The sequence below is a fragment of the Entelurus aequoreus genome, linkage group LG02, assembly GCF_033978785.1.
Source record: "Entelurus aequoreus isolate RoL-2023_Sb linkage group LG02, RoL_Eaeq_v1.1, whole genome shotgun sequence".
In the NCBI taxonomy this organism is placed as follows: domain Eukaryota; kingdom Metazoa; phylum Chordata; class Actinopteri; order Syngnathiformes; family Syngnathidae; genus Entelurus; species Entelurus aequoreus.
Window position 1 is genome coordinate 98,546,993 of NC_084732.1, and position 23,025 is coordinate 98,570,017.

Sequence of the window (23,025 nt, forward strand, 5' to 3'; positions counted from 1 at the left end):
TCATATGTTGACCAGAGGGGGGAGCACTTCAAATTTCTTACACACACTTGTTATTTCATATGTTGACCAGAGGGGGGAGCACTTCAAATTTCTTACACACACTTGTTATTTCATATGTTGACCAGAGGGGGGAGCACTTCAAATTTCTTACACACACTTGTTATTTCATATGTTGACCAAAGGGGGAGCACTTCAAATTTTTACACACACTTGTTATTTCATATGTTGACCAGAGGGGGGAGCACTTCAAATTTCTTACACACACTTGTTATTTCATATGTTAACCAGAGGGGGAGAACTTCAAATTTTTGCACACACTTGTTATTTCATATGTTGACCAGAGGGGGAGAACTTCAAATTTTTACACACACTTGTTATTTCATATGTTGACCAGAGGGGGAGCACTTCAAATTTCTACACACACTTGTTATTTCATATGTTGACCAGAGGGGGAGCACATTTAAAACCTAACACAGTCAATTTGAAAAATCCCTCCTTTTTGGGACCACCCTCATTTTGATAGATTTCACCACCAGGGGGTGCAAATGAGATCTCTATTTTGTTGTTGTTTGTAATGTGCTTAAGACTGATGACAAAGGAGTCAGGGACCACAGATGGCCCCTAAATGCCGCACTTTGGGCAACCCAGCTGTAGAAGCTAACTGTTAATGGCCACTATAGTCTTAGTAGCGTAGTGTATTTGTTCATCCTACGGTCACATATGGCTTGTATTACGTCAGCACCGGAAGTCGTACAATCAGCTGTTCACCTGGCGGGTTTTTTCGGGGATGAATAGGGAAGTCCTTCTTTAGCTGCCGTCTTGTTTTTATCATATATTGCTGCCTTTGCACTTGTCAATGTTTACTTTTGTATGTACATTAAATCAACAAAAAAAAAATCCTGACTTTGGAGCAATGTTCACGGACTCCAGTATTTGACTCTCTATTAGACGCAATGGTTTTCCTGTATTGGGACCATGGTTTATGTCCTAACTTGTTCACTCAACGGAAGGTACTTGTCCTTGTTGATGTCTCAAGAAGGGTAGAAATACAAGAACACACCCACACTCTCAGAAGGCGGGTTCAAGGCTGGGTTCACTTCAGGCGACGGTGTCCAAGCAGCATTAGCATGGACCTTGGCCACACAGGGTAAACGCTGACACACATTTGAGCAGGAGGTGAACACGCTGAGATCAACTGCTCATTGGCTTCCACGCCGGACGTGACACCGGGGACACACCGTGTGGACCAGATCTGGGCAATTCAAGGCCACATGTGGCCTGTTAGAATAATTATGTATAAGTTATCACCCTTTTTATATGCTTAAAGGCACATAACTTGTTATCTTCCACTGCAAGTTAGGAGTGTTTGTGTCTTCCAGCTGTCTAACAGCCAAGGACGGACATCGAGTACCTCAATGCAGACAAAGCAGAGACAGGGCGAAATCACCAGGCTCAGCACGTTTCCATTGTGAATAATCACGTATTGTGTCTACTGGGGCTGCTTGCATAATATGTGTCCCCTCCCTAGAAGCAGCTTCAGCGATGTTAACTAGGGAACTCCTGAATAAAATGGGGAGCGCGGGGGCTGTACCTCGGAGCGTGGTGGGAGACTGTAACTGAGTGTGCAGCACCATACGTTTCTCCCCATGAGCAAAATTGAAATCTGTCTCTGGTTGATTCCTTGCTTCTGGTCCTGTTTAACAGATAGTTCGGTGCTTGAACCTGACACGGCCCGTTAAGCTTTCCAATCTGGCCCGCCGGACATTACCAAATTTTTTTTTTAATATCTTTACGATGGAAAGTGTAGCTGCCATTATGATGTCAGTGTTTCCCATAAACTGCCAAGATACCTGTGGCGGTGGGGGCGTGGTCACCATGACATCATCGAGTAATTTGCATAATTTACTACAATGACATGATTTTCTCTAAAAAGGCTCAAAAAATGTATACTTACTAATTAATAATAACAGTTTTGTTTTAAACGTCCATCCATCCATTTTACAATATAATTACAACACTTTATGTACATATTTATATACAGATTTGAACAATAAGTTATTCACTGAAATATATTTATTAATTGTGGTTCTTACAAAAAATATATCTTATAAAAATATAAAAGCTAAAATGTCTCTTAAAGCTCTGCCCCTTTAATTAGTGCATACTAAATAATTTAACTTTAGCCTACTACTACAAGCATATTATTTACCAGCAACATAAAGTGAAACAGAGGCAGAGGTGTCCTGCCACAGTCAGTAACAAATAAACAGAAAACAGTAGTGGTCAAATACAAATAAGGCAACAAGAGAAGTATCCTACACTTCTCTTTTGTAAAGTAAATCTGAACAGCCTATATGGGCATCTACATCAACTATATCAGGGGTCCCCAACCTTTTTGTAGCTGGGGACCGGTCAACGCTTGAAAATTTGTCCCACGAACCGGTGGGGGGGGGGGATTTTTTTTTTTTTTTCCATAAAGAAATACAATCATGTGTGCTTACGGACAGTATCCCTGCAGACTGTATTGATCTATATTGATATATAATGTATATATTGTGTTTTTTATGTTGATTTAACTAAAAAAAAATAAAAATAAAAATAAATAAAAAATTATTTTCTTGCGCGGCCCGGTACCAATTGGTCCGCGGCCCGGTACCGGTCCGCGGACCAATTGGTACCGGGCCGCGCAAGAATTTTTTTTTTTTTTTTTTTTTGTCCTGTCCAGCTTCTCAGGCAAATCATATAGTTCAGTGGTCCCCAACCACCGGGCCGCGCAAGAAATTTAATTTTTTTTTTCTTTTTTTCCATAAAGAAATACAATCATGTGTGCTTACGGACAGTATCCCTGCAGACTGTATTGATCTATATTGATTATATATTGATATATAATGTATATATTGTGTTTTTTATGTTGATTTAACTAAAAAAAAAAAAAAATAAAAATAAATAAAAAATTATTTTCTTGCGCGGCCCGGTACCAATTGGTCCGCGGACCGGTACCGGGCCGTGGCCCGGTGGTTGGGGACCACTGAACTATATGATTTGCCTGAGAAGCTGGACAGGACAAAAAAAAAAAAAAAAAAAAAAAAAAAAAATCTATTTGTGGCGGACGTAATTCTTTCGTGGCGGGCCGCCACAAATAAATGAATGTGTGGGAAACACTGGATGTGCAGTGATGTTTTCTAATGACCGTAAGTCTTCAACTATACAAAGTATTTCAATGGTTGGAATCTGTGCTTTTGCATGATATACTAGTTACTATGGTCATCTAATGAGTTACTATGGTCATCTAATTAGCTACTATGGTCATTTAATTACTTACGAAATGCGGGTGTCAGGGACAGACGCCGAAGGAGATTTTTACAACAAAGTTCTAAAGCTTAGTAATATATCAACATTGGTCATTTTTATGGTGTACAATTTGATGGATAACTTGCTTCGAAATCATAAGTTAGGCAGATATTTAAGTTTTTTTTTGGATTTTTAACAAAAAAAAAGTTAAATATAATATTTGTTGCAATATTGGACACTATTTTTTTCCCTTGTCAAACTATTAAAAAAATCCTAATACCTTTAGTAAGAAAATAAGAAAGAAAATATGAAGTATTTTATCGACACATTATGTCCAGGTTTTTGCGGGCCGTATAAAATGACGTGGAGGGCCAGATCTGGCCCCCGGGCCTTGAGTTTGACACCCGTGCTCTATACAGTACTATGCCTATTAAATGTATGATTCAAATTGTAATTGCTGATAAATATTGAGCGATATCCACGTGGTGGTTTTGCTGTTTGAATAAAAGAGGACTTTGTGTTTCCAGTAAGGAGCTGAAAAAGGGTGAGATCGTAAATGAACTAGGCACTCACTGTGAACATGCTTCGGAAGTTGCTGAGGTCGGTGAATAGTTCCTCCACGGATGTTTTCTTTGGATCCACAGCAAAGTAGTCCAGCAGACTGAGGTAGAGAGTCTCCATGTTGCTGTGCAGACTCACCAGCTTGCTGTGCTGCTCCCGCGCTACCTTCATGAAGCTGTGAGGCTGGACGTCAAGGAATTCAACACACAAACCGTGTATATATTGTGTGTATATCGTGTATATATATTGTATATATATTGTGTATGTGTTTGTATATATTGTGTGTATGTTGGTATATATCATGTATATATATTGTGTATGTGTTTGTATATATTGTGTGTATATATTCTGTATATGTTTGTATATATTGTGTATATATATTGTGTATGTGTTTGTATATATTGTGTGTATATATTGTGTGTATGTTGGTATATATCGTGTATATATATTGTGTATGTGTTTGTATATATTGTGTGTATATATTGTGTGTATGTTGGTATATATCGTGTATATATATTGTGTATGTGTTTGTATATATTGTGTGTATATATTGTGTATATGTTTGTATATATAGTGTATATATATTGTGTATATATATTGTGTATATGTTTGTATATATTGTGTGTATATATTGTGTATATGTTTGTATATATTGTGTGTATATATTGTGCATATGTTTGTATATATTGTTTGTATATATTGTGTATATGTTTTTATATATATTTGTATATATTGTGTATATATATTGTGTGTATGTTTGTATGTATTGTGTATATATATATAATGTGTATGTGTTTGTATATATGTTTGTATATATTGTGTATATATATTGTGTATGTGTTTGTATATATTGTGTGTATATATTGTGTGTATGTTTGTATGTATTGTGTATATATATTGGTTATGTGTTTGTATATATTGTGTGTATGTTTGTATGTATTGTGTATATATATTGTGTATGTGTTTGTATATATTGTGTGTATATATTGTGCATCCGTTTGTATATAGTGTGTGTATATATTGTGTATATGTTTTTATATATATTTGTATATATTGTGTATATATATTGTGTGTATGTTTGTATATATTGTTTATATATATTGTGTATGTGTTTGTATATATTGTGTATATGTTTGAATATATTTTGTATATATATTGTGTATCCATCCATCCATTTTCTACCGCTTATTCCCTTTGGGGTCGCGGGGGGCGCTGGAGCCTATCTCAGCTACAATCGTATGTGTTTGTATATATTGTGTGTATATATTGTGTGTATGTTTGTATGTATTGTGTATGTGTTTGTATATATTGTGTGTATATATTGTGTGTATGTTTGTATGTATTGTGTATATATATTGTGTAAGTGTTGGTATATATTGTGTGTATACAGTATATTGTGTATATGTTTGTATATATCTTTATATATATTGTGTGTATATATTGTGTATATATTGTGTATATGTTTGTATATATGTTTATATATTGTGTATATATATTGTGTATATGTTTGTATATATTGTGTATATGTGTGTATATGTTTTTATATATTGTGTATATATTTGTATATATTGTGTGTATACATAGTGTATATGTTTGTATATATTGTGTATATATTGAGTCACTGGCTATTACTGTACATATGCATGCATTCATTGTATTCACCACACAAAGTGTGTATATATTTGTATATGGTGTGTATATATTTGTATATATTGACTATATATTTATATATATTGTGTATATATTGTGTGTATAGATTGTCGATATATTTGTATATATTGTGTATGTATTTGTATATATTGAGTATATATTGTATAGCGTGTGTATATATTTGCATATATTGTGTGTATATATTGTGTATATGTTTGCTATGTATGTTTATATATTTGTATATATTGTGTGTATACGTGTATATATTGTGTATACATTGTGTATGTGTTTGTATATACCGTGTATATATTAAGTCACTGACTATTACTGTACATCTGCATGCATTCATTTTATTCACCACACAAATTGTGTATATATTGCGTATATATTTGCATATATATATTTATTTATTTATCATTTATATATATATATATATATATATATATATATATATATATATATATATATATATATATATATATATATATATATATATATATATATATATATATATATATATATATATATATATATATATATATATATATATATATCTTCATTCACTGACACTATTACTGTACCGCCAGGCGTTAATTATACGTCTGACCTGCTGTCCCATTTCTACTTTGTCGCTTCCACTACGATACTGGAGCTTTGAGTATTTGTCCAATCTGATATTAACCCCATACGATATCGGCACAAATCATAGAAATTCTTACAATTTTTAATGTAGAATGTTACAAAAAAGCTTGATTGAGTGCTACAGAGAACAATGGCAGGTATGCAAAACACGAACCTACTTAGTATTGTGATGGAAAACATGTACGTGCTTATATAAACTGCAGTATTACTGTGAAAAGCCCATTCTGACCAGAGAATGACCTTCCAGTTGCTCATTTTGAAAGTGTCGGCTTCTTCGTTCCAGTTAGCAGTGCACCATTGTCTAAACTGTCCTTGTGTCATATGCTCCCATTACTCCCATCCAGTAATCAGTGTAAAAAAACACAACGCGCTCTTTCCTCAGGGCCCACTTTTTTTTTCATACTTGGCATGAGCGTGACCTGTGCCTTTTTTTGGACGGTTCTAACCTTTCAATAAATGGAAGAAAGACAATTTTGTTTCACTACTGGATTAGAACATTTCCAAAACATTATTAACTGTCTGAAAGGGACTTACGCGGTCTTTAAATTCAAAAGGAGTGGTAATTTGTTTTTATTGTTCACAATAATCCATTAAGTCAAACTCACGATATGCGGACACGTTTGTTACTAGATACTTTCTAATCTGCCTTGGAGACGTTGTATGTGTAAGTAATATGCAACTGTAATTATTTTAGAAATGTTTATATTGAAAAATGTGCCGTTTTAATTATTACGTATGTCTAGCTCGTGTGCTATCGTGTGCTGAGCTGTTGCGTAGCTGCTAGCTCCCAGTAGCCTGTAGCCGAGCATGTTTACATTTTGCAAATGGATTTAGTAAAACGGAATAAATGGTGTGCTTATTGGAGGACATTTAGATGTTAACTGGCTGCAGGACTGCTTGTATCGCATTTTAAATTGAAGCCGATATCACTTGATACTTGTTTTTAGCTGATAAGGGATCGGAACACTTGAAGCTTTTAGGCCAGATGTTTTTTTTTTTTTTTTAGACGCAACCCTGTCATTTATCCAAACTTGAGTTCTCCAATAGCAGAGTATTAGGGTGCTGGACTGGAATTGAGTCTTTTCCTGAAAGTTGTACTATTCCACCACCAGTGCAATTTGACAAAAGCCCTTAGTGGGACTTAATAACTCCCAACGTGACAAAACATCCCTGCCTTTTTGGTGAATGAAGACCCAAATGAGCAGTGTGAGTGTGGCATTACAAGTGCTCATTATATTTTGGGCTTTTGTAGTCAAATAGTATATTTGTAGCACTTGGAAGAGTGAATACATGTTTCACCTTGCCAAAGACATCCACACGACATTTCTCAGGGGAATTTATCATCAAAAAACGATTATTGCGGTTTTCTGTTGAAGAAACGTATACAGTTTGTGTGAAACGGTGTATAAAATAATACATTTATTGCGTACATATGCTGCCTGGTCCCCTAAAGAAAATAAATAAATAAATAAATAAATAAATGTATGTATATATATATATATATATATATATATATATATATATATATATATATATATATATATATATATATATATATATATATATATATATATATATATATATATATATATATATATATATATATATATATTAATTACACACACACACACACACACACCACAAAATCACTCCTAAATATTTAAGCGTTCAAAATAAAAATTTAAAAATCAAAGATAATGTATGACTGATTTTTAACACTTATGCGTATTTTTATATGAGAATTTTAGTGGGATATTTTTTTTCACATCTAGTTTTTATTTTTTCTTGTTTTAAGCACTTTTTGTCATGGAAAACTTAATTGTTTAAGGTAAACACACAATATGTTTTGAGAAATGACGGTTAAAAAAATATCCCACTAAGATTCTCATATAAAAATAATCCTAAAAAAGTTAAAAATCACTCATACATTATCTTAGATTTTCTTTTAAATACTTTGAACGCTTAAGTATTTAGATCCCCACATCAGGTTTTAATTTTTTCTTGTTTTAAGCACTTTTTATCATGGAATACTTAGTTTTCTCTAAAATGTTCAAAATGGACTTTTTGATGTGAAGTAATTGGAGCCTTAAATATATCAATAATTCATAACAACATTGATTTTGATTTATTGTTATTTTTTGAGTTAACAAAATATCCCACTAAAATTCTCATATACAAATACTCATAAAAGTGTTAAAAATCTGTCATACATTATCTTTGAATTCTTAAATATTTAGATCTTCACATCTAGTTTTAATTTTTTCTTGTTTTAAGCATATTGTCATGGAAAATTTTGTTTTTTTTATGGCAAAAACAGAAAATATGCAACATTTTCCCACTAAAATGTTCAAAATTAAATATTTGATGTAAAATAATAGGAGCCTTAAATAGATCAATATTTCATAACATTGATTTTGATTTATTATTCTTTGAGCAATGACAGTTAAAAAAAATATCCCACTAAAATTCTCGTATACAAATACTCATGAAAGTGTTAAAAATCACTCATACATTATCTTTGAATTCTGAAATATTTAGATCTTCACATCTAGTTTTTATTTTTTCTTGTTTTAAGCATTTTTTTTCATGGAAAACTTAGTTTTGCATGGCAAACACACAAAATATGCAACATTTTCCCCCTAAAATGTTCAAAATTGACTTTTTGATGTGAAGTAATTGGAGCCTTAAATAGGTCAATATTTCATAACAACATTGATTTTGATTTATTGTTATTTTTTGAGCAATGACAGGTTAAAAAAATATCCTACTAAAATTTGATTATAATTTGTATTATTTCTTGTTGTAAGCACTTTGTCATAGAAAACCTAATTTTGTATGGCAAACACACAAAATATGCAACATTCTCCCCCTAAAATGTTCAAAATTAAATATTTGATGCAACATAGGAGCCTTAAATAGGTCAATAATTCATAACAACATTGATTTATAATTATTTTTTAAGCAATGACAGTTAAAAAAAATATCCCACTAAAAGTATCATATAAAAAATACTCATAAAAGTGTTAAAAAAAAATGTATTTTTTTTTTTTTACATTGAACGCTTAAATATTTAGATCTTCACATTTATTTTTATTTTTTTTCTTGTTTTAAGCAATTTTTGTAATGGAATACTTTGGTTTTTTTATGGCAAACACACAAAATATGCAACATTTTCCCCCTAAAATGTTCAAAATGGACTTTTTGATGTGAAGTAATTGGAGCCTTAAATACGTTATTTAAGTCAATATTTCATAACAACGTTGATTTTGATTTATTGTTATTTTTTTTAGCAGTGACAGTAAAAACATCCCACTTAAATTCTCATATACAAATACTCATAAAAATGTTAAAAATCAGTCATAAAAAAAATAAGTCATTCGTTATCTTTGAATTCTTTATTTCTTTATATTTAGATCTTCACATCTAGTTTTTATTTTTTCTTGTTTTCAGCATTTTTTGTCATGGAAAACTTAGTTTTGTATGGCAAACACACAAAATATGCAACATTTTCCCCCTAAAATATTCAAAATTAAATATTTGATGTACAATAATAGGAGCCTTAAATACATCAATAATTCATAACAACATGGATTGTGATTTATTATACAGTCTATATATATTTTTTCAATAATAAAAAAAACAACAAAAATTGTCAGGGATCAAAAAAGGTCCCTTTCATTTGTGTTAAATACAAGTTATACATGATTGTTTATGTTTTTACTTTCAGAGCTTAAATTTTTAGATATTATATTTTCTATTATTTCTTTGTTTTTTTATCAACTTTTTGTCATAGAAAACTTACCTTTTTTTTTGAAACATTTTCCCCCTAAAATGTTTAAAATGGAATATTTGATGTAAAGTAATTGGAAATTTAAATATATCAATAATTCATAACAACATTATTTTTTGAGCGATGACAGTTTAAAAAAATATCCCACTAAAATTTGATTATAATTTGTATTATTTCTTGTTGTAAGCACTTTGTCATAGAAAACCTAATTTTGTATGGCAAACACACAAAATATGCAACATTCTCCCCCTAAAATGTTCAAAATTAAATATTTGATGCAACATAGGAGCCTTAAATATGTCAATAATTCATAACAACATTGATTTATAATTATTTTTTAAGCAATGACAGTTGAAAAAAATATCCCACTAAAAGTATTATATAAAAAATACTCATAAAAGTGTTAAAAATTATTTTTATTTTTTTTTACTTTGAACGCTTAAATATTCAGATCTTCACATTCATTTGTTATTGTTTTAAGCACTTTTTGTCATGGAATACTTTGGTTTTTTTAATGGCAAACATACAAAATATGCAACATTTTCCCCCTAAAATGTTCAAAATTTACTTTTTGATGTGAAGTAATTGGAGCCTTAAATATGTCAATATTTCATAACAACATTGATTTTGATTTATTGTTATTTTTTGAGCAATGACAGTTAAAAAAATATCCCACTAAAATTCCCATATACAAATACTCATAAAAGTGTTAAAAATCACTCATACATTATCTTTGAATTCTTAAATATTTAGATCTTCACATCTAGTTTTAATTTTTTCTTGTTTTAAGCACTTTTTGTCATGGAAAACTTAGTTTTTTTTATGGCAAACACACAAAATATGCAACATTTTCCCCCTAAAATGTTCAAAATGGACTTTTTGATGTGAAGTAATTGGAGCCTTAAATACACAAAATATGCAACATTCTCCCCCTAAAATGTTCAAAATTAAATATTTGATGCAACATAGGAGTCTTAAATAGGTCATTAATTCATAACAACATTGATTTATAATTATTTTTTAAGCAATGACAGTTAAAAAAATATCCCACTAAAAGTATCATATAAAAAATACTCATAAAAGTGTTAAAAATTATTATTATTTTTTTTTACTTTGAACGCCTAAATATTCAGATCTTCACATTTATTTATTTATTTTTCTTGTTTTAAGCACTTTTTGTCATGGAAAACTTAGTTTTTTTTAATGGCAAACACACAAAATATGCAACATTTTCCCCCTAAAATGTTCAAAATTGACTTTTTGATGTGAAGTAATTGGAGCCTTAAATATGTCAATAATTCATAACAACATTGATTTTGATTTATTGTTATTTTTTGAGCAATGACAGTTAAAAAAACATCCCACTAAAATTCCCATATACAAATACTCATAAGTGTTAAAAAACAGTCATATGTAATCTTTGAATTCTTAAATATTTAGATCTTCACATCTAGTTTTAATTTTTTGTTGTTTTAAGCACTTTTTGTCATGGAAAACTTAGTTTTGTATGGCAAACACACAAAATATGCAACATTTTTCTCCTAAAATGTTCCAAATTAAATATTTGATTTAAAATTAGGGATGTCCGATAATGGCTTTTTGCCGATATCCGATATTCCGATATTGTCCAACTCTTTAATTACAGATACCGATATCAACCGATACCGATATCAACCGATATATGCAGTCGTGGAATTAACACATTATTATGCCTAATTTGGACAACCAGGTATGGTGAAGATAAGGTACTTTTTAAAAAAATTAATAAAATAAGATAAATAAATTAAAAACATTTTCTTGAATAAAAAAGAAAGTACAACAACATAAAAACAGTTACATAGAAACTAGTAATGAATGAAAATTAGTAAAACTAACTGTTAAAGGTTAGTACTATTAGTGGAGCAGCAGCACGCACAATCATGTGTGCTTACGGACTGTATCCCTTGCAGACTGTATTGATATATATTGATATATAATGTAGGAAGCAGAATATTAATAACAGAAAGAAACAACCCTTTTGTGTGAATGAGTGTAAATGGGGGAGGGAGGTTTTTTTGGGTTGGTGCACTAATTGTAAGTGTAGCTTGTGTTTTTTATGTGGATTTAATAAAAAAATAAAAAAAAAAAACCAAAAAACGATACTGATAATAAAAAAACAGATACCGATAATTTCCGATATTACATTTTAACGCATATATCGGCCGATAATATCGGCAGGCCATCTCTAGCACTAACCTTTAACAGTTAATGTTACTCATTTTCATTAATTACTAGTTTCTATGTAACTGTTTTTATATTGTTGTACTTTCTTTTTTATTCAAGAAAATGTTTTTAATTTATTTATCTTATTTTATTTTATAATTTTTTTTTAAAAGTACCTTATTTTCACCATACCTGGTTGTCCAAATTATGCATAATAATGTGTTAATTCCATGACTGTATATATCGGTATCGGTTGATATCGGTATCGGTAATTAAGAGTTGGGAATAAAAAGATACCGATAATAAAAAAAAACGATAACGATAATTTCCGATATTACATTTTAACGCATATATCGGCCGATAATATCGGCCTGCCGATATTATCGGCCATCTCTAGTACTAACCTTTAACAGTTAATGTTACTCATTTTCATTAATTACTAGTTTCTATGTAACTGTTTTTATATTGTTTTACTTTCTTTTTTATTCAAGAAAATGTTTTTAATTTATTTATCTTATTTTGCTAATTTTTTTAAAAAGTACCTTATCTTCACCATACCTGGTTGTCCAAATTAGGCATAATAATGTGTTAATTCCACGACTGTATATATCGGTATCGGTTGATATCTGTATCGGTAATTAAGAGTTGGGAAAAAAAAGATACCGATAAAAAAAAAAAACGATACCGATAATTTCCGATATTACATTTTAACGCATATATTGGCCGATAATATCGGCAGGCCGATAATATCGGCCTATATATGCGTTAAAATGTAATATCGGAAATTATCGGTATCGTTTTTTTTATTATCGGTATCTTTTTTTTTTTTTTTTAAATTAAATCAACATAAAAAACACATCTCTATTTAAAATAATAGGAACCTTAAATAGATCAATAATTCATAACATTGATTTTAATGATATCTTTGAGGTATAAACAGCATGATAGCAGTTTTGTGTTATTAGAGTCAACATTGCAACCTTTTCTTGTTACATTTCACCTGTTTTTGCTCTTTTATTACACTCTTTAATGTTTTTTACTGTAATAGTTTTTAAAATGTGCCTCACTTTGGACACCTCTGTTCTGCATCATTTACACAATGTTCTGTAAATGTTCTAACACTTGTACTGATGACGAGAGATTGACATTTTTCACGCCGGTTTTGCACTTTTTAATAACCCAGTAGTATGGGTCGTTTCAGCCATGTTTCCCCATGCTGTTGCTAACTGTCTGACCTTAATGAGAAGCCGCTGGTTGTTGCCAGATGAACCATAATCACGCATGCAGCAATCGTCCAATGGGGGGCCTCCTGCTAATTTGCAGAGTTAAACGCAGGCATGGCGGATCATCAGGTTTTTACCTACCGAGAGCGCCATGTGCTGGTGCACGCGTTCAAAAGGATATAGCCATTTTGGGGAAGAACATGTCGGCGGGGTCGTCGGGGGACGAGAACGTCTGGAGGTCTTTCTCCAGCTGCAGCAGCTGCTTCTCCATCTGCTTCAGGCTCTTTTCCACATTCTCTGCAGACACTGCGGCGGCCGGCACGCACGTCGGGAGAAGCAAAAAAGATGCGGCGGGGAAAAGAAGCAGAGAGACGACACCTTAATTATTTGTATGATTAGAATTGTGACGGCTTCAAAAATATAGTAAAAAAAACGGAGAAAAAGAAAGTCAGTGGCGTAGAACAGTGGTGCCCAACCACCGGTCCGTGACACAATTGCCGCACTGAACCACAGGTCGGCAACCCGCGGCTCTAGCGCCACATGCGGCTCTTTAGCGGCGCCCTGGTGGCTCCATGGAGCTTTTTCAAAAATGCATGAAAATGGAAAAAAGATGGGGGTAAAAGTATGTTTTTTATTTGGTTTCTGTATGAGGACAAACACGACACAAACCACAAAGCCCACAGTTTAATATGCGGCCAGCGCCGTTTTGTCCGACTAATTTCAGCGTAGCGAACTCAGACCCTATCACCATGGTATACACCGATCCATGACCATATTATTAAGGTAGGCACTGAACCGTGACCCAAATAACGAGGTACGGACAAAACCGTACGGATGCCACACACCTAGAGTGTTTTATGATGATCTTGGGTTGGTAGACTAGAATAAATAAATGATACATTTATTTATTATAATTTATTATAGACTACATTACATTAGAATGAAAAACAGGAAGTGCTTAAAGTTAAATGGCTTTGTAAATATAATGAGAGAAAGTCTAAGTTCATTGCACATTTTTTTCCCCCTCACAATTCTCAACTAACTTAAAGCGTTTTGCCAAAAAGGATTATTTGAAATGTGTACATTTTAAGAATGTGCTTGTTCTATTTTTGGCCAAAGTAACACAAAGAAAACTATCTGAAGTGGTCTTTATTTTGAAGTTATTATGCCGTTATTTTTACCAGTCCCGCAATAGATTTTCCTCCGTGCGGCCCTTGAGCTAAAATGAGTTTGACACCCCTGCTCTAAGACATTATTGAACAATCCGGTTAAAAATGCATACCTGCACAGGTACGTTATCAAGGCCGACTGAGTTATCGTAATGGATCCTCTTTCAAGCCGCGTCAGCCCGGAATTTCCACTCTTCTCTCATGTTTAACATTCATCAGTCCTAAATATTCTTCCCATGTCTCTCTTCACACATTCTCATCTTAGTCCTTGATGGGCCTAACCTGCTGCACATCCCTCCCACCACGATCCCTCGGCCTTGCCAATCTGCACCAGTCCTTTTTCCCCTTTCTTACGTCCCGTCTCTCGGACAACTCGTCAAAGGCCTCTCGTTTAGCCTTCATCAACGCAATCGTTTATCTCTAAATATACTTTCTAAACCAAAATCACAGATGAGAGCATCAGTGCACGGCCGTAATGAAACGAGAGAGGGATGAAATGTTGGTATGTATAAATAATACAAATATTTGAGCTTTTTAATTAGCCTACTGTCAATTCTGGACTATAAGACACTACTTTTTTACCTACGCTTTGAATCCTGCGGCTTATAAAACGTGTGGCTAATTTATGGAATTGTCACGGCCAGGGCGCATTCCTCATCTTCGCGCTCTGCTTGCCGCGCCTCGGGACGCGCCCACGGCCGCGTCACGCCCACATTGATTGATTGATTGATTGAGACTTTTATTAGTAGGTTGCACAGTGAAGTACATATTCCGTACAATTGACCACTAAATGGTAACACCCGAATAAGTTTTTCAACTTGTTTAAGTCGGGGTCCACTTAGATGCCCGCAAGCCTGCAGACTATCACAAATCAGCGCACCTGGACCTGATGAGAGGGAGCTGTATAAAAGGGCCAGTGGACCCAAGGATCCATGGGGGAACTTAGTTCTCTATTGTGTACCGTAAGCCGACACAAGCTTTATGCTCTCTGCGTTTCCCTCCGTGTCTAATGTCCTTTGTCGGTCTCCCGCAGCGCTTTCCCGTCGTGATCTCCTGTCGTTCCCCTCTGGATTCTGACCGCCACTGCCTCCCTCGTTCCTCGACCCCTGCGAGGGGTCTCCTTTCTTACGTCCCGTCTCTCGGACAACTCGTCAAAGGCCTCTCGTTTAGCCTTCATCAACGCAATCTTTGCCTCACGTCACCTATCGTTTATCTCTAAATTAACGTACTCAACCAAAATCACAGGTATGAATAAATAATAAAAATGTTTGAGCTTTTTAATTAGCCTACCGTATATTCTGGACTATAAGACACTACTTTTTTTACCTACGCTTTGAAGCCTGCGGCTTATAAAACGTGTGGCTAATTTATGGAATTGTCACGGCCAGGGCGCATTCCTCATCTTCGCGCTCTGCTTGCCGCGCCTCGGGACGCGCCCACGGCCGCCTCACGCCCACATGCCGGCAAGCCTGCAGACTATCACAAATCAGCGCACCTGGACCTGATGAGAGGGAGCTGTATAAAAGGGCCAGTGGACCCAAGGATCCATGGGGGAACTTAGTTCTCTATTGTGTACCTATTGTGCAACGCAATCTTTGCCTCACGTCACCTATCGTTTATCTCTAAATTAACGTACTCAACCAAAATCACAGATAAAAGCATCAGTGCACGGCGGTAACGTAACGCGAGAGGGATGAAATGTTGGTATGAATAAATAATAAAAATGTTTGAGCTTTTTTATTAGCCTCCCGTGAATTCTGGACTGTAGACACTACTTTTTTTTACCTACGCTTTGAAGCCTGCGGCTTATAAAAACGTGTGGCTAATTTCTGGAATTTTCCAAAAAGGTGTGCTATTGTTTGTGGTATGTGTGCTGAAGGGGGTCAAGCATAGTGGTGACTTTCGGGGACTGTTCGTTTCCTTCCCTGACAATGACGACATTGACGTTGACTCCCTCCATCCCTCTCCCATGTAACTACGGTTTGATTGTTTATTGCTAGCTTGCTCGAAAACCAAAACAGCACCTACTTTAATGTCGGGTGTGCTTTAGAAGTGTTGCTCTAGTACAGGGGTCACCAACGCCAGGTAGCCCGTAAGGACCAGATGAGTAGCCCGCCGGCCTGTTCTAAAAATAGCTCAAATAGCAGCACTTACCAGTGAGCTGCCTCTATTTTTTAAATTGTATTTATTTACTAGCAAGCTGGTCTCGCTTTGCCCGACATTTTTAATTCTAAGAGAGACAAAACTCAAATAGAATTTGAAAATCCAAGAAAATATTTCAAAGACTTGGTCTTCACTTGTTTAAATAAATTCATGTATTTTTTTACTTTGCTTCTTATAACTTTCAGAAAGACAATTTTAGAGAAAAAATACAACCTTAAAAATGATTTTATGATTTTTAAACACATATACCTTTTTACCTTTTAAATTCCTTCCTCTTCTTTCCTGACAATTTAAATCAATGTTCAAGTAAATGTATTTTTTTTTATTGTAAAGAATAATACATACATTTAATTTAATTCTTAATTTTAGCTTCTGTTTTTTCGAAGAAGAATATTTGTGAAATATTTCTTCAAACTTCTTATGATTAAAATTCAAAAAAATTATTCTGGCAAATCTACAAAATCTGTAGAATCAAATTTAAATCTTATTTCAAAGTCTTTTGAATTTATTTTAAAATTTTTGTTCTGGAAAATCTAGAAGAAATAATGATTTGTCTTTGTTAGAAATATAGCTTGGTCCAATTTGTTATATATTCTAACAAAGTGTAGATTGGATTTTAACCTATTTAAAACATGTCATCAAAATTCTAAAATTAATCTTAATCAGAAAAAATGACTAATGATGTTCCATAAATTATTTTTTAAAGTTTTTCTCTTCTTTTTTTCAGTTGAATTTTGAATTTTAAAGAGTCGAAATTGAAGATAAACTATGTTTCAAAATTGAATTGTCATTTTTTTTCGTGTTTTCTCCTCTTTTAAACCGTTTAATTAAGCGTAAATATCATTAATTATTAATAATAACATAGAGTTAAAGGTAAATTGAGCAAATTGGCTATTTCTGGCAATTTATTTAAGTGTGTATCAAACTGGTAGCCCTTCGCATTAATCACTACCCAAGAAGCAGCTCTTGCTTTCAAAAAGGTTGGTGACCCCTGCACTAGTAGGAGAGATCTTTTGGAGAAGATTTGAAGGGGGGTTGTGGAGAATGAATGTATATGTTTAAGAGTTATTTCTTTATTCATAGTCACGTTTGAATCAGCTAGTGTTTTTCCGTTTGTACTCTTTCTATTTTTTCATGTTATGTCCGCAAGTAAACTGTGTGTGTTACCTTGAAGACTTGGAATGTAGGAGTTGGAGTACTCCCTTATATCTTATCTGTAGTAGAACAATGAGCCTGTGTTCCTTTCTGGAGAGGGTGGGGGCTGTTTGCGGATTCAAGAAGTTGTCTCTTTCCGTTTGAATGCCAGATCAACTAGCGCAGCCGATACGAATGTATTAATTAAGTTGGTCTCCCTAAGCTTAGGAGTAAACTAGAAAATATTCAAATTCTATCTTGATGGTCCTTCTTACTCAGCATATATGTCATCGAGATAACTTGGGATTGACCAGTAATTTAGATTCCCTTGGAGGAAGAACTGGTCCGACGCAACATATGGCACCATATTTTGGGTTTGTGAGTTTGCGCTGCAGTGCCTGTCTGTTTAGAGCTTAGAACCGGAAGTAGAAGTGCTGTTCCGTCTTCTAAGCCGTCCATAGCGTTTCTGCTCGGGCATTTATCACGCCGAGCAAGGTTTGTAAATTTTACAGTAAAACTAAAAGAATTGTTACTTCTGTGAGATGTCTGTAGGAGTGTTTTCATGCATACGTGTGCGTGCCATCGTAATGTAATGAAGCCAGCGTTGTTATCATTAGCTACGATGCTAACTAGGGATGATGTTTGATAAGAAATTATCGAGATCGAGCCCATTATCGAATCCTCTTATCGAACCGATTCCTTATCGATTCTCTTATCGAATCCAGATAGGTTGTTGTGTATGGAAAAAAACCCCCACAATATTTGGTTTAACAAAAGCTCACTTTTATTTTATAAGAAAAAAATTAAATGAAATAAATAAATAAATATTGACTGTTACCCCACTACAAAAATAAAATAAATAAATATTGACTGTTGTTACCCAAAGTATATTAAGTGGGATTTTTTAGAAAAACAAATACTGTATATACAGTAACACAAAAACAACCTGTCTCTGTGATCACTATAGGTGAATAGCCATGCCTTGAGGCGTTTTTTCCGGTCCATTATTTTTGCTGCTTGTGTGACATCACAGGAAATGACGTAGCTCAGTCTAATGACTGAGCTACGTCATTTCCTGTGATGTCCCACAGGGCATTTCTTGTGGGACGGGATTCGTTCCCAGGGATTCGAATAAAGAACCAACTCTTTGTCTTTACTATAGTGGCCTTAATAACGGGAACCGGTTGTCAAAAAGGGATTTGAGTCCATGGAATCGGTTCTTTTCTTATCGAACGGTTATTTTCTTGTCGAACAACCGGGAGAACCGGTTTCGAACATCATCCCTAATGCTAACACACTTACGAGTGTCTGTGTTAGTATTATTAACTTACAATGGCATTCTTTTTGTGTCGTTTCAGTTTCACAAAATCCTCGGTAAAATCACCAAAACGTCGCTGTGGAGTTGTTGAGGCTGTTTAGCTGATTGGAGAGCTAGCTTCTATGATTGTGGGTCTATGATGACGACTTCTGTTTTGTTTGATCAGCCGTTTTACTGCCCTGTTACAGATACCAGTTGGAAACAAAGTGTGTAAATCAACATTTACAAAATATGTTTGTGTAAATAACTCATTCCAAAACGTATATATATATCTGTGGTGCGGCTAATACATGGAAACATATTAATTTTCTTCGTAAATTTAGCGTCACACTACTGCCATATTAAAATAATAAAAACGTTATTATTTGTTTTATACACTTGAAAGCTCCACACCACTGCTGCTCTTTTTAAAATGTAAACTAGTTGACTATTGATGTTTATTAACATTTTTATAAGCACAGAATTGTTTGTTTTGATACATTTGGAGTTTATGGAACAATGCTGTTCTTACAAACCCCAAAACCAGTGAAGTCGTCACGTTGTGAAAATGCTAAATAACAATAGAATACAATGATTTGAAAATCCTTTTCAACTTATATTCAATTGAATAGACTGCAAAAACAAGATATTTAACATTGGAACTGGTAAACTTTGTTATTTTTTTTGCAAATATTACCTCATTTGGAACTTGATGCCTGCGACATGTTTCAAAAAAGCTGGCACAAGTGGCAAAAAAGACTGAGAAAGTAGAGGAGTGCTCATCAAACACTTATTTGGAACATCCCACAGGTGAACAGGCTAATTGGGAACAGGTGGGTGCCATGATTGGGTGTAAAAGCAGCTCCCAGGAAATGCTCAGTCATTCACAAACAAGGGCGGGGCGAGGGTCACCACTTTGTCAACAAATGCGTGAGCAAATTGTCCAATAACAACGTTTCTCAACCAGCTATTGCAAAGAATTTAGAGATTTCACCAACTACGCTCCATAATATCATCAAAAGGTTCAGAGAATCTGGAGAAATCACCACACGTAAGCGTCAATGCCCGTGACCTTGGATCGCTCAGGCGGCACTGCATCAAAAAGCGACATCAGTGCGTAAAGGATATCACCACGTGGGCTCAGGAACACTTCAGAAAACCACTGTCAGCAACTACAGTTGGTCGCTACATCTGTAAGTGCAAGTTAAAACTTTACTATGCAAAGCGAAAGCCATTTATCAACAACACCCAGAGCTGGGACCGAGCTCATCTAAGGAGGACCGATGCAAAGTGGAAAAGTGTTCCGTGGCCCGACGAGCAACGTCTTTTTCGTGCAATTGAATAAGTATCGGGAATCGTAGAAATTCATAGGTATCGGTATCGACTGGTATGGTGACAACCCTATTCAGTGTTTCCCATAAACTGCCAAGATACCTGTGGCGGTGGGGGCGTGGCTATGGGCGTGGTCACCATGACACCATCGAGTAATTTGCATAATTTACTACAATGATATGATTTTCTCTAAAAAGGCTCAAAAAATGTATACTTACAAATTAATAATAACAGTTTTGTTTTAAACGTCCATCCATCCATTTTACAACATAATTACAACACTTTATGTACATATTTATATACAGATTTGAACAATAAGTTATTCACTGAAATATATTTATTAATTGTGGTTCTTACAAAAAATATATCTTATAAAATATAAAAGCTAAAATGTCTCTTAAAGCTCTGCCCCTTTAATTAGTGCATACTAAATAATTTAACTTTAGCCTACTACTACAACCATATTATTTACCAGCAACATAAAGTGAAACAGAGGCAGAGGTGTCCTGCCACAGTCAGTAACAAATAAACAGAAAACAGTAGTGGTCAAATACAAATAAGGCAACAAGAGAAGTATCCTACACTTCTCTTTTGTAAAGTAAATATGAACAGCCTATATGGGCATCTACATCAACTATATGATTTGCCTGAGAAGCTAGAAAGGACAAAAAAAATAAATAAAATTTAAAAAAAATAAATACAAAAATATTTTTTTAAATTTGTGGCGGACGTAATTCTTTCGTGGCGGGCCGCCACAAATAAATGAATGTGTGGGAAACACTGATATTTGCCCGAGTGATTTTATATCAATGAGAGGCAGACATAGGATCATTTCAAAGACTAAAAAAGTGCTACATTGGAAAAGATGGAATGGCCTCATCGACACCTTTTGAGTCCTCCGCCAAGCCACTGTGCAGTAAATGAGCCTGGGAAGCACACATCCACACACCCTCTCACAACACTGAGCTCCAGTGGAGATGATTTGCTGTGAGGGAATTAGGAGATCTGCTTCTAGAAGCCCTGCAATATTGAGACAAAAAAGGAAATAGGGGTGCGACTGTGCTTACTGGTGTGAGCTGCAGACCTAAAATGCATTAAATACTGCTAACAGACCTGGTCCGATACGCACAAGGATCATGTATATCAACACACTGCATGTTCCAGTGTGGAATGATCAGTCAATATGCTTTCCACCAAAGCTCATTTCCCCACACTGCCTTTGGCACAACTGCAATACGTGAAGAACCGAATCCTAGAATCATACTCAGTGTTTCCCACACATTCATTTATTTGTTGCGGCCCGCCACGAAAGAATAACGTCCGCCACAAATTAAATTTTTTTTAAAAAAAAATAAAAATTATGTTGTTTTTTTGTCCTGTCCAGCTTCTCAGGCAAATCATATAGTTCAGGGGTCGGCAACCCGCGGCTCTTTAGCGCCGCCCTAGTGGCTCTCTGGAGCTTTTTCAAAAATGTACGAAAAATGGAAAAAGATGAGGGGAAAAACATTTTTTGTTTGTTTTAATATGGTTTTCTGTATGAGGACAAACATGACACAAACCTCCCTAATTGTTATAAAGCACACTGTTTATATTAAACATGCTTCACTGATTCGAGTATTTGGCGAGAGCCGTTTTGTCCTACTAATTTTGGCGGTCCTTGAACTCACCGTAGTTTGTTTACATGTATAACTACCTCCGACTTTCTAGGACGTGTTTTATGCCACTTCTTTTTCTGTCTCATTTTGTCCACCAAACTTTTAAGGTTGTGCATGAGAGGTGAGTTTTGTTGATGTTATTGACTTGTGTGGAGTGCTAATCAGACATATTTGGTCACTGCATGACTGCAAGCTAACCGATGCTAACATGCTATTTAGGCTAGCTATATGTACATATTGCATCATTATGCCTCATTAGTAGGTATATTTGAGGTCATTTAGTTTCCTTTAAGTCCTCTTAATTCAATTTATATCTCATGACACGTACACTATCTGTATGTAATATGGCTTTTAATTTTTTGAGGCTCCAGACAGATTTGTTTTTGTATTTTTGGTCCAATATGGCTCTTTCAACATTTTGGGTTGCCGACCCCTGATATAGTTGATGTAGATGCCCATATAGGCTGTTCAGATTTACTTTACAAAAGAGAAGTGTAGGATACTTCTCTTGTTGCCTTATTTGTATTTGACCACTACTGTGTTCTGTTTATTTGTTACTGACTGTGGCAGGACACCTCTGCCTCTGTTTCACTTTATGTTGCTGGTAAATAATATGGTTGTAGTAGTAGGCTAAAGTTAAATTATTTAGTATGCACTAATTAAAGGGGCAGAGCTTTAAGAGACATTTTAGCTTTTATATTTTATAATTTATTATTTAATTAATATATATTATTATTATTATATATTATTAATATATATTAATATATAATTTTTTTATTTATTATTTATCATTTATAAGATATATTTTTTGTAAGAACCACAATTAATAAATATATTTCAGTGAATAACTTATTGTTCAAATCTGTATATAAATATGTACAAAACAAAACAAAACTGTTATTATTAATTAGTAAGT

At 34.1% G+C, this 23,025-nt stretch overlaps 1 protein-coding gene and 1 long non-coding RNA gene across 4 annotated transcripts in view; one reads left to right on the plus strand and one right to left on the minus strand.

Moving 5' to 3' along the window:
* Positions 1 to 4,100, plus strand: part of LOC133641775 (uncharacterized) — a 34,809-nt gene extending 30,709 nt beyond the window's left edge. The window contains exon 3 of the long non-coding RNA XR_009824339.1: positions 3,819 to 4,100. This is a non-coding gene — a long non-coding RNA (uncharacterized LOC133641775). The remainder of the gene's footprint in view (positions 1 to 3,818) is intronic.
* LOC133641759 (protein diaphanous homolog 3-like) overlaps positions 1 to 23,025 on the minus strand; it is a 307,291-nt gene that overhangs the window by 111,282 nt on the left and 172,984 nt on the right. For all 3 annotated transcript variants that reach the window (XM_062035759.1, XM_062035742.1, XM_062035751.1), the window contains 2 exons: positions 13,540 to 13,665; positions 3,865 to 4,028 (listed from right to left, as the gene is read on the minus strand). In XM_062035759.1, the coding sequence (XP_061891743.1) occupies positions 3,865 to 4,028; positions 13,540 to 13,665 (290 nt within the window). The remainder of the gene's footprint in view (positions 1 to 3,864; positions 4,029 to 13,539; positions 13,666 to 23,025) is intronic.